At 34.3% G+C, this 12749-nt stretch overlaps 1 protein-coding gene across 10 annotated transcripts in view; it reads left to right on the forward strand.

Annotated features, from left to right (window-relative positions):
* Positions 1-12749, forward strand: part of RGS7 (regulator of G protein signaling 7) — a 650352-nt gene that overhangs the window by 618871 nt on the left and 18732 nt on the right. For 7 of the 10 annotated variants that reach the window (XM_057728890.1, XM_057728895.1, XM_057728894.1 and 4 more), the window contains 6 exons: positions 681-791; positions 2023-2148; positions 7219-7405; positions 10145-10234; positions 11768-11821; positions 12560-12640. In XM_057728890.1, the coding sequence (XP_057584873.1) occupies positions 681-791; positions 2023-2148; positions 7219-7405; positions 10145-10234; positions 11768-11821; positions 12560-12634 (643 nt within the window). In that variant the 3' untranslated portion in view covers positions 12635-12640. Of the gene's footprint in view, positions 1-680; positions 792-2022; positions 2149-7218; positions 7406-10144; positions 10235-10446; positions 11732-11767; positions 11822-12559; positions 12641-12749 lie in introns of those variants that run through there. The other 3 variants (XM_057728889.1, XM_057728893.1, XM_057728892.1) reach the window with 3 other exon arrangements.

Consider the following 12749-nt stretch of genomic DNA (forward strand, 5'->3'; position numbering starts at 1 on the left):
CCTTTTGGCAACCTAGAGGCTTTCCATAAATTCATCTTAACATTCATACTACTCAGTTGTTTTATGACTTCAGAATTTGAGTTAAACACAGATTTTATATATTTTCCTTTTCTTCATTTAAATTTGTTCTTAAGGCATTCATGTTCTTCACTTTGGGGCCTTGCCAAATCTTACCTCTCCAACTTTTTCCCTCTATTCTCTCCCTTGGTTTTTTTTTTTAAATACAAATTTTTTTTTTCAAAAACTTGCTATCAATGATTCCCCCTTTACGTAATTCCTGTAAGTAATTTTGACAAGAATTTCCTTTTTAATCCCTTCTCTAAGTTGAACTAAAATCTGTTCTGCTGTGGGTGGGCTAGTTGACCAAGAATTGGAACTGAACCTTAGCGCTTCCTTTTACACACTGACCTCTTCCATTTTGCCTCATTTTAATGGAGGGATATCATTTCATATTGCTTAGGCATGGGGAGAGATGGAATCCTTAGCTATATTTGTCTTCCAAGAAGCACAATTAAGTTGATGCATGAAAGTTATTGAAACATGAAAACTGCTATTGGATTTCATTCTATAAACAAGCAAGGATTCCTTGGCCAGATATTTTTATATGGTGTCCCTTACAAAGATCAGATATAACCTAAGCCAGAAAACAAAGGAAAATGAAAATGTTTCTTTCTCTCGAGTCTGCTAAGTTACACGGAACAGTATGTAGAATATGACCCATTTCTTGTACCACCTGACCCTTCTAACCCATGGTTGTCTGATGATACTACCTTCTGGGAACTTGAAGCAAGGTAAGTGACATTTTCTCTTCCTTCCAAATATTTCACTTATTTCAGGGTTTGAGTGAAATAGGAAGAATCCAATAGCTGACTAATTGTAAAAGTAATTTTACTCTGTGTCTACATTAACCATAATATAAAGCTGTTGTTCAAGGTAACAGTTTTTGAACCTTAGATATTTGCGTTTATATTAGATTTGGCGCAAAAAATTAGAGGTGCAAGGGTTTCAAGGTAGACTAGTCAGAGTTAGGATCTTTAGTTCTTAAAATTTAGCACATTGTTTTTAGCTTCCTTGAAAACCCACATAACCACAAAGGCCTAGCTATTCAAGTAAAATGAATGTTAAATCCAACTTACTTAAGCCCAAAACAAGTATGCCTTTATAAATTCAACTTTAAACAAAATGAATTTACCATAAACCCTCTAAGAGAAACTTAACAAGAGACTGACTTCTTAAGAAAGCCAAAGCACAATTTAAGACTCACTGGTTTCTTTCATCAGCTACCTAAGGGAAGAATTATATCATCAATCTTGGTAGAGTCATAAAAAGATCATTGCATACCCCTTTGCAGAGTGAATTTAGTATTTTGTATCACTTCTCTAGATTGCATTTATGGACCTTCTCTTTCTTCTATGTCCATCCAGTGGTTCTTAAATGCTTGACAAGTGCAGCTCTCTTCATCCATATGTTCTAAATTTTATAGATGTGAAAGTTGGAAGGCCAAAATGTTGTGACTCAGCTAGCACTAGGTCACACATTTAATCAACAGCAGAGTCATAAACCAGGATTTTAGTCTTTTGAGTGTCAATGCATTTTCCTCCTGTACACCTGCCACCATGAGACTTCATTGTGTAGTGATTGAGAAACAGAGCTCTAGGGTCAGAATGTCTGGAATATTACCATTTGACATTGGCAAGTTATAACCCTCTTTGTGCCTTGATTTCTTCATTTATAAAATAAGAATTATAATAGTATCTATCTCATAAAGTTGTTGAAAAAAATCTAAGAGAGAGACTCTATCTCTTGGCATCTAGTGCTTAATAAACGTTAGACTTTATTATTAATGCCTAACTTTCGTCTCACTACAATTTCATGTAGAGCCATCAATCAGAGATTTTTTTTCTGAAAACTATGTTAAAGATGGGAAATTAAAATCATATATGATTTTGAGGGGAAATATAATAGCAGAAGATAGAATTTGTAATGAAAGGAATATATTTGGCTTTGTTTTATCTTCTGTAGCAAAGAACCAAGCCAGCAGAGGGTAAAACGGTGGGGTTTTGGCATGGATGAAGCATTGAAAGACCCAGTTGGGAGAGAACAGTTCCTTAAATTTCTAGAATCAGAATTCAGCTCAGAAAACTTAAGGTAAGACATGTCCTCTGAATCTTATACTATAAACAAAAGAGACCTACCTGTGATGAGTCTGATTATTTTGCCCTTGATAGACCAGTAACTGTCCCAACCAACATCGTGATGATGATATAGACCCATTGAATTTCTGCCTTTTGATGGAAAAAGAAAAGGTAATGAAGGCAAAGCACTTTGTGCAGCATTATCACTTCCCCATAATGGTTTATTTCACACTGTCTCCTAATCTTTTAAGTATGTATACCTGATACATTTGAAATGGACTGCATAAAGAGGTGTAATACTTAGACTAGTGTTTGGCAAAATGGAGAATCATTGATAATATTTGTGCAGTTTAATTAAAATATCACCTATTTATCAATATTGGTCCTCTTTGTATATTGCATCTCAAGTAAGATCTAGAAAAAGAGATTGATTACCTGTATAAAATAACTTGAAACAAAACTATGGAGGCAGTACAGTAACTCTGCACACTTAAATATAGCTTCTAGGCAGTTAAGAGCAGTACCGCATTGAGCTATTAGTGCCTGCGGGAGGGGTGTGCATCTTGCCCATCTGTTGTAAACATCATCCTTACATATTTTTGAAATTTTTATGACTGAAGAGGCACCTGGAAATTGAATTTTTAAATGTGACACATTGGAATAGATTTTAATGGCTCTAAGATCACTGAAGTGAGTGATAAATTTCCACTACATAAAATGGTTTTTCTACAAGCTCTTTCATTCATTATTCTTTTGAAACATAACACCCTAATTTACTTTCCCATGACTTAGGCGGTCCTGTGAAATTCATTTACAGAAAGGTGTCAACATTCTTTTGTTTTCACTGGAACTAAGCAGTCCCAGAATTGTCACATTCTTTTCAGGGGGTTTAACAGCTACCAATACCAAACCATTCAGAAATACATAGAATTTTGACAGATGTCCCATGGCTTAAGTAAGTTGACCGCAGACAGAATATGGAAGGAATTTAATTATATATGCATGCCTGTCATGGACTGTTGGGATGTAGCTTCCTATTCTCTTTCAAGTTTATGAGAACCCTCGTTGACAGGGCTTTCACAAGGTCTACAGTTGCTAAAGATTTTTATTGGACCTACTAAATAACATTTGCTATCCTGAGGTCACATCATCAATTATTGAGTACAAAAATGCATAAAAAATAAAGCAGAGATAAAGTCTATTTTTAGCCTTTAGTGGATGGAGAGGTGGAGTTTCTTCTAATTCTCTAAGTTTTTGAAAAAATATATCATGGGTTTCAGATGAAGAAATAAATAAGCATTGTATCACCTAATCAAATAAAAATTCTTCCTGATCTTATTAAAAGTACAGCCTAGTGGTGAATACAGAGAAGAAGACAGATCACAACACAAAATGATGGGTGTCAGATCAGAGAAATACAGAGGAATGGCAAACCCAGAGGTGGAGATCAGTAAAGGCATCCTAAGGGAAATAGCTTCTAGGCTGAGACCTGAATGACAAGGAGATAACCAAGCAAAAAAGGAAGAGGGAAGAAGTTTGGGGCAAAAGGAATAGCATGTGCAGACTCTGTTTCATGAATGAAATTGAATCAGTGTTGTTTTCTTAATCCGTGCCTTAACCATTTCTTATCTCAACAATTCTATGCCACACTAGATTGCCTGATAAGTAATTACATATAAGAAATATTACATATTTCATTGTGTGAAAATGTATAAATATCATCCAAAAGGCTTTCTTCCCTATATTTTTAAAACACAATAGTTACATTTGAAATAGTCCTGACCCTAGTTCTATAGGGCTTGGATATTTAATATTTTTATGGAAGAAACTTTTAGTTCTGGAAAAGGTAAATAAATGCTTGTATATATTTTTGCTGCCTGGGATCTCCCTTATTCCCTTTTTTCCATTAATTTAAATGGCCACATGTATATGTCTTTCCCTGCTGTGTTAGGGAAATGGAGGCTAGATATCCCAAGAATCAGAGGTTATATAAAAATACTGCAAACAGACAGCAGACATAAATATCTACAAATGCTATCTTAAATTTTGGTCTAAACTGATCATTTGGAAATTGATTTATTGTGTTTAATTAGAGTGATTTCTTAAATCTGAACTAAATTGCTTTTAGAGCCCTTTTTCTTTGTAAGCATTGTAAGTGCTAATAAACCCTGTTAATTTTTTTACTGCGTTATGTTGAAATAAAAACAAAGTAAAAATTTTTTAAAATATTACATTTTTTCATACATAGTCATATACATATTTCTTGAGTATATACCATAAGCTTGTTATATGTTTCCATACTAAGGATTGATAGAGATATAATTCTTGAACATCTACTATATGCCATAATATGTGTTACATTCACTACTTTTATAAGTATGCCATGCTATGTTTTGTATTTATTATTTCTGATTATCATTCATCTAATCATCACTTCAGAAATGAAATGTAGATATTCTTGGCCCATTTTACTTCCCCTGTAGGCAAGCGAAATATGACTAGAAGAGGTTAAGCATCTTTCCAAATCAGACTACTATTAATTGGCATCCTAGGCTTTCTATAAACCAATACCAAGCTACTGTCCACTGCTCTCCCAACCTGAACCCCCTGCTTCTGCCTAGGTATCTGGTGTCACAGACGAAGGGAGACAAAATGGTCAAGTTAGTCAGCAGGGATGATTACACCTAAATGAGCCTCAATGCATCTTATTTAGCATCAGCTATTTATGGAAGTGTAGCACACATATGAGTATTTTCTTCAAGTATTGAGACAGAAAAAATAGTCAAGAAATACTGCTTATTGATAAGTACTTATTCCTCAAATAGAACTTCTGCTCTCCCTTGGTGTATTTTTGCTCATTCCTTTTTCAGGTAAACCAGTGTATGTACTAAGTAAATGCAATAATGTGAGTGTTATATGAGTGCCTAAAAACATGTCAAGCACTTCAAAAGTGCCCTTTACATAATTTATCTCATTTAATCTAATGGAAACCCAGTGAGATAGGCATTATCATCCCATTTTACTGGTGAAAAAAAATCAAGACTCAAAGACATTAAGATAATTCCTCATATTCCAGCTACAATATAATAAAGGGGGGTGGAATTTTAGCCAGTGCCCTTTGCATTCTACTGAATTATTACAACGACTACACTAAGGATAAGAAAGGCAATGATGCTTTTAGGGAGGCATTCAAGAGAGTGGTTTTGAGCATGTCATCGGCTGCAGATCTGGGGGCAAACCCCACTATGGCGCTCACAGTGGACAACTTAAAAATAAGTGACTTATTCTTCATATCTTCAGTTTTCTCTTCTCTAAAGTGGGGGAAATATTAACACATAAAGTTGTAGGGATTGTATGAATTAATGTAGCTAAATCACTTAAAGTAATGCCTGCACTTACTTATCAGTGTAGTATTACCTCCTCAGCCCTTTGATATTTCATCCGTAATTTCAAGTCTATTTAAGATGTCACTGCATCTGTGCAGCCTTCCTAGGGCTCCCTTTTCCAGTCCAGTACTTGCCACAGCAGAGGGGTTCCTTCCTGCCCTGCATTCCCAGACTGTCTGGTTTGTGCTATTCCTTGAGAATCTCTCACGTGCTTCCTTGTATTTATGGCCATTTGAATGGTGTCTTTGCTAGTTCAAAGACAACGATTATTTTTATCTGTGTGTTCAAAGAGTGCTGAAATGAACTTGAATGAACATGGATTATAACCCTTATGCTCCCTCAGTTTGCACCTAACATTCCTATTAGTTGCAGAGTGTCAGAATCTGTATTTTAAAAGGAAATAGTCTTGACCCATCCCGTCTGAAAGCTACAATGGTAGTTTCATTAAGGCATTGTCCCTGTTGGATTATCTACTATTATCTATCTACAGGAAAATGGTATCTAGAAAGTGGAAAATTACTAGATTGAGTAATATTTGATACTCTAATTCTAGCTCAAATGCTTTATTACTTATTTTTGAACTTTCATTAATCCCCAAGTTAAAGTGTAATAGTTATGATGGTACAGCTTATACCCTTCTACCTCTCTTAAGACTCTGTAGCCGGTAGTGACCTTCATCTCTGTGGTCATCTTTTCCGTTTCATGATTGCATCTGGCCCCAGTTGAGGATAACATAGATATAGTACTTCCTTTTTCAAGTCTCTTTTTTTTAATTTAAAAACACTATTATGATATACATATTCATTTTTTTCATCGTTATTTCTAGATCTAACCAAAAAGATATAATATAGAGCAAAATATTAAAAAATGAAACCCATTAATAGAATGTGGCTTCTTTAATAAGAAGACTTTGCTATTTGCTTTTATCAGCCACAACATGTTCTGGTGTTTTTTCCTTTCAGAATATACTATATTCTATACAAAAGTATATAAAATATATTTTTATATTTAGAAGTAAGTCAGTACTATTTTTTCCAGAGCTTCTGAATTGCTATAGTGCCTCTGCAAATTTAAGCCTTTTGAACAATTACATGTGAAAGCTTGCTGCTTCACTCATTTCATAACTATCTGAATTAAATAGCCTAAAATTAGTTACTTGCCCTGGTTTCTCTAGCTAAGGCATTTTTAATCTGTGTCCAGGACTCTTTTAATTCTGGTAAAGCTTCACTGTAATTCCCTTACCAGGTAAAGCAGAAAATCCTCTCCATACTAACCCTCATTTCTCAAATGGACAAAAGATCCAAAAGAGTACGTGGTATACTTTATCCCCCAATCAGATGATCCATGTCTCTCACCTTCATTCCCTTTAAATTCCTCTTCCTTTCTAATAAATGGTTCTTTAGCAGTGCTCCTTTGTTTCAGTAAAAATTTAAGGTTGTATAGAATCAGGGCCCTGGCAGATCTGTTTTTAACAGGGAACACCTAAAAGAGATTGTTTTCAGTATTTCTTTTCCCCAAATGTTATATCTTTGAGTACAACTTATACAAAAAAATCAATGAAGGCCTATTTCTGGAAGCCCTCAGAGAAAATGAGTTCATTTTTATGCCTCATTGTGAATTGTATGATAGGTCAATATTTTAAGAATTTTCAGATTATGAGGCATCGGAGTAAATGCTTGGTGTCACATTTTGCATAGATTCTGGCTAGCAGTGGAGGACCTGAAGAAAAGGCCTATTAGAGAAGTCCCCTCTCGAGTTCAGGAAATATGGCAAGAATTTCTGGCTCCAGGAGCCCCCAGTGCTATTAACTTGGATTCTAAGAGCTATGACAAAACCACACAGAATGTGAAGGAGCCCGGGCGATACACATTCGAAGATGCTCAGGTTGGTACGTGGATGGGCCTCACATTGTGTCACAAATGTGCTCCTGAGAAGTTGAAAGTTGAGATACTTTTATTTCATTGTAGTTGGCAGCTATGTCTAATATTTTCAATTTAGGTAACTATGTAAAATAACTAATTGATCTAGAAGAGAACAGAGATGCTTTAAAATGAGTTTTTAAAGCCTGGGAATTTTTGTAAATTTGAATGTTTTTATATGAAAATACTTTAAATATTTGAAAGCTTTTTACTTTACTTTCTACTCTGTCACCTCAGTAACACACATTTGAGCTCTTTAACTTGTTTTCCAATATAGAGAGCCTAAGATTCTGACATTACTAAATAATTTATTATTATGAATAATGAGAACTAAACAAAGTTAGCTTAAAGTTATACAAAAGTCAAACCAGTTTTGTCTCTGATGATAAAATGAAATAGTAAATTTAGGCATTTATTAATTTTCCAAGTTAATTTTTTAGTCTACAAAAAGAAGGAAAAATGAAATTGATGTTAAGATATTAACTTCCTAAGACAAACTTTTAAGTGTTGTTTTTTTTTTCTCAAACTGGATGTAATTGCCTCCTTAGAAGCAATTTGAATTTCTACTTTCTCTAAAAAAATATGGTGCTCAAGAGGAAAAAATAAATGTGATGAGAGGATATTATTTCCCAATGATGTATTGAAATTGGATTTTAAATCAGAACATGCATGTTTCATAATTTCTTAAAACCTCTTTTAGAGAAGAATGTTAGCTCTAGAAAGTATCTTGTTTTTTTAAATAACTACATCACTAAAATAAAATACAGAAGATAAAGAATAAGGTACACAAATTTCCTTTCTTATTTTTACTCTTGATAGAAAATATATTTATCCTTGATTTTGTTTTAAAAAGAAATGAGCCACTGTGCAGAAAACTAACAGAGATTGAAACAGCCAACCAAAAACTCATTCATTCACCCTGGCTCTGCCATGGTCTTCTATGTGGAGATAATTACATTCTATGGAGACACATGAGAGAGAGCAGGATGAAAATTCTGGCTCTGCTGCTTATTTCTCTGCTGGTTAATCTAGAGCATTTTTCTAGAGTCGCCAACGTGTTGCCCTTCCCAGAACCGTAAAAAAGAACATTTCTTTGTTATCTGTGTCATTGAAAAATATTCTTGCTTAATGGGTCTTCAATAAAAGGAAAAGGCATAATTTTCTATAGAAAACATTTCCACCTGATCATAGGCTACTCTTTTCAATCAACCTCAGATATTTAATTCCAGGTTTTATGGGCTTTTTAACCCTATTTTCAAAAATATAATAATAAAAATTCCTGCTGCTGTTTAAGAAGAGAGGCAGTGTAATAAGAAACAGATTCTGGAGCCAAATTGCCTGAGTTCTAGTCTGAGCTCTGCTCTGTAACCTATTGCAAGTACTTCACTTCTTCTCGCTTCAGTTTTTGTATATTTAAAATGGATATAAAAATGGTTACCAACCTTGTTGAGGTTCTGTGAGGGTTTAATTAACTAATACAGGCAAGCACTTAGAAGTATACCTGGCATATACTCGGGCATATTTGAGCACTTACTATGCATACCTTCCTTCTTTGCTAAACATTTATCATTTCTCTAATCCTGACAATAACTCTATTTTATAGATTATAAAATTGAGGCTGAGAGAAATGAATAAACTGGTCAAAATTTACATTTTGTAAGTGGTAGATCTGAGCAAGATAGGATCTGAATCCCAAAATGCTTGACTTTTCCAACAACAAATTCTGATACAGTCCCAAATGTACCACACTTTTGGAGATGAACCTTAGACTAGATATTGAGACTTAATCCAGAATGTCTTTAAGTGGATTCACAGTAACTACAAATTATTGCTGGTGTGTTTAAGACCAGGGAAACTGAGTCATTTCTTAAAATATTTATTTTCTCCAAAAAAGAAGAAACTGGGACATTCAGGATACTCTCAAATAGTTCAAAACTCTACATCTAACAGACTGGAATGAACAAGGAGCACTTATGCTCCCTTAGGCTACAATAAGCCAAAGCAGAATCTCCCTAGATTGAGCCAGCACTGAATTGGATGAGTGCATTTTTTTCTTCTTTGTCTACCAAAACAAAACATTGCAGACTAAGATTAAATTATGAAATATTTACCTAATCTATCTCTGAATAAGTCGAAAGATGCACACAAATTGAGAGGTTTAGCAATTAAATAAATATCACAAAATTTATTTTTGGACTTGTGCTCTGCCCTAAGGTGGATGTGGATGACAGTTTTCACCAAAGAGATGATTCATGTGGGAAGTATGCACCCTCCAAGTACATATAAATGCCAGAGTTATCTAGAATGATTGTTGAATCTTGACTTCACATCATTCCCTTTTGGCCTGGAGTAATCTTAAGAGACAGCAGATTTATTTATATTCTTAAGTGATCTATATAAATCATAACTTGATTTGAAGTTGCTTAATGACAATCTGCTAACTAAATTCCATTTTTTTAAGGATTGGATGTGATTTGCCTTCTCTATAGCTCCCAAACCAGTTTAAACATTGATCCTTGAATAAAATAATAAACTTGAAGGTCTAAGTGTTCTATAAGCATATAAGGTATTCTCTTCAGCATTATCATTATTATTTTTAGCTGCTTCCAGATTTGGTTTTGAACTAAATGTTGTATTCTTATTATAGTATTTGGTTTTTCCTGAGAAATAATAAAGAAGCACCTCAACCATTATTTCTTTTTAGGAGCACATTTACAAACTGATGAAAAGTGATTCATACCCACGTTTTATAAGATCCAGTGCCTATCAGGAGCTTCTACAGGCAAAGAAAAAGGTATTGGTTCTTTGTGAAATTTTTTGACCTAGTTCTCAGTTGTAATTATTTGGAGTAGTTACCTCTGCTGGGCCCACAGTATTGGACAAATGGTAAGTGAATATACTCCAAGACCCTCCCCCAAACCTTTGCATTTTATAAGGGCCATTTAAGTTGTATGGGTTTCTGTTTGTTGATTGCTTATTTTCTTTTTTGTTTGTTTGTTTCTGCAGATGTTCATGCTTTACAAAGTTTTGTAGACACCGTTTTCATGTTTCATGTTAGTCTTCTGTATGCCAGTTTAAGGAAATAAAAATTTACAGTTAAGAAAGGAAAAGAACAATGTCATCAGATCAAAAACTTAAAGAAGATTTTCTTTATCCAGTAAGCTAGAATGTATGTTTTAGGCCATATGCCCCATAACCCTTTTTTTTCAATGATAGTTGCCAAAAGGCAGTAATGTTTGCCTCCATGTTTTTTTATTTGGCATTTATCCTGAGTCACTTAGTATCCCTACAATGAGGTTTCATACCTAAGATGATAGCTGAGCACATTTTCAAAGAGCTGCAATAGGCTACATTGTTCGAATAATATTTATAATCAAAGTCTCACTGTCAATAACACCTTATGTAATCAGTATAACAGGGAATGGAAAAATCTGGATGTAAACGTCAACATCATTCATTATATTGTAATATTAAAATAGTCCACACCTTCTTGAAATTCTGAGGTGAAATTATAATTTTGTGTAATTCATGATCATTATTTAAGGTAATGGTATTTTTCAAAATCCATTGACTTTGCAGCCAGAAGTAGATACTCTGTGGTTGCACTGTCCAGTACAGCCACCACTAGCCACGTGGAGCTGTTTAAATTTAAATTTAAATTAGTTAAGATTACATAAAATTCTGACTAAATTTCTAGTACTCAATGGCCACATTTGATAGTACAGAATGAAATTTCCATGCTTTCAGAAAGTTCTGTTGGACAGCAGTGCTCAACAGAATTAATGATATTATCAACAGAAATTTAGTATCAATAGAAAATTATGAGAAAATTCTGAAGATAAGCCACTAGATTTTCAAACATTTACGTTTTGAAAATGTTGGCAATAAAGCCATAACATATCTACTTCATTTTCGTATGATCTGATTTTGCTTGAAACCACACCATTTTGTTTGCACAAGAAGAGTTTTGGTGTTAAAAGCAAAAGCAGTAATGCAAATAGAGCCCATGTCCTGTGACAAGCTCTCCTGTTTCCCTGATCCCTGTGATTTAGAACATGAATTTGGTGTTGCATCATTTCATCATCCTGTCTTTTTGTGCTGTTTTTCTCTCTGACTTTTTCCTTCTTTCTTTTTTCTTTCTTTCTTTCTCTTTCTTTCTTTCTTTCCCTTTTTCTTTCTTTTTCTTTTTCTTTCTTTCTTTCTCTCTCTCTCTCTCTCTCTTTCTTTCTTTCTTTCTTTCTTTCTTTCTTTTTTCCTTCCTTCCTTCCTTCCTTCTCTCTCTCTGTTCCTTATTTCCGTTTGCCCCACCCAACCCCACACATGTAAGTCGGGATACTCAATGGATCGCAGAACATCTTTTGAAAACTTTGCACAGAATGTGGTAAGTTTTAATTTTTAAGGAATTACAAATCATTAAGTCAATTGGGAAACTTTCCCAGTTTCAAGCCCCATCTTCCACCTTGCATCCTTTGATGTAACAGCAAAGGTATTTATTGCCTTTATTCAAATTCAGAACTTCCTGCTTCCTACTTATCATTCTGTCCCAGCACTTTCTAGAGTAGATAAGATATCATATGTGAAAATCTGTATGTATCAAACTAAGGCTCGGAAAGAAGTGTTTATTATGATACATAAAATGAAGAAATAACTATGCTTTATATTTTAATTTTTATCCTATGTATCTCTTTTCTTTATTAAAGATAGTGCATGCATTTCTACACTCTTTCCCTTAGCTCTTCCTAAGGCTTAAAAGATTAAGAACAATGAGGGTTCTGTGCTTTCTAGTTTTGCAAGGAGAAAATGACTTATTGAACAGTTTAAAACCAGACTCAGTATGAATGCAGGTCTGTGACAATATATGCTCCACCAAAGACCCATTAGCATGCTTTCTTATTCTTTATTTTTCAGGAAGGTATTGAAAACTATTGCGTAAATCATCCAGGAAACCAGTAGTTTCCCAACCAGTGTTTTCTTAGTATCTTGCCATGTGTTTTAGTGATATATTTGTTTGTGGGATTCTTTTTTCTTTTTTTTTTTTTTGGTATTGTGCCAGTGCCTTTGGAACTTTCTGACATTGTATAAGCTCAAACTAAAGCCTTCAACACATTTATTTTTATAGGGCAGAAACATCCCTATTTTCCCATGCCATAAAAACTGTACACCAACACTGAGGGCCAGCACTAACCTGTTATGAAAAGAGGTAGAAAAATCTTGGTTTATACTCAAGTTTGTCTACATCGTCTGTTGAGTTGTGTGGTCAGCTCCATGCTGCTGCTGCTGTGAGTGTGTGTTGTGGCTTTTGCTGTGAT

Source organism: Hippopotamus amphibius, chromosome 3 (assembly GCF_030028045.1).
Source record: "Hippopotamus amphibius kiboko isolate mHipAmp2 chromosome 3, mHipAmp2.hap2, whole genome shotgun sequence".
In the NCBI taxonomy this organism is placed as follows: domain Eukaryota; kingdom Metazoa; phylum Chordata; class Mammalia; order Artiodactyla; family Hippopotamidae; genus Hippopotamus; species Hippopotamus amphibius.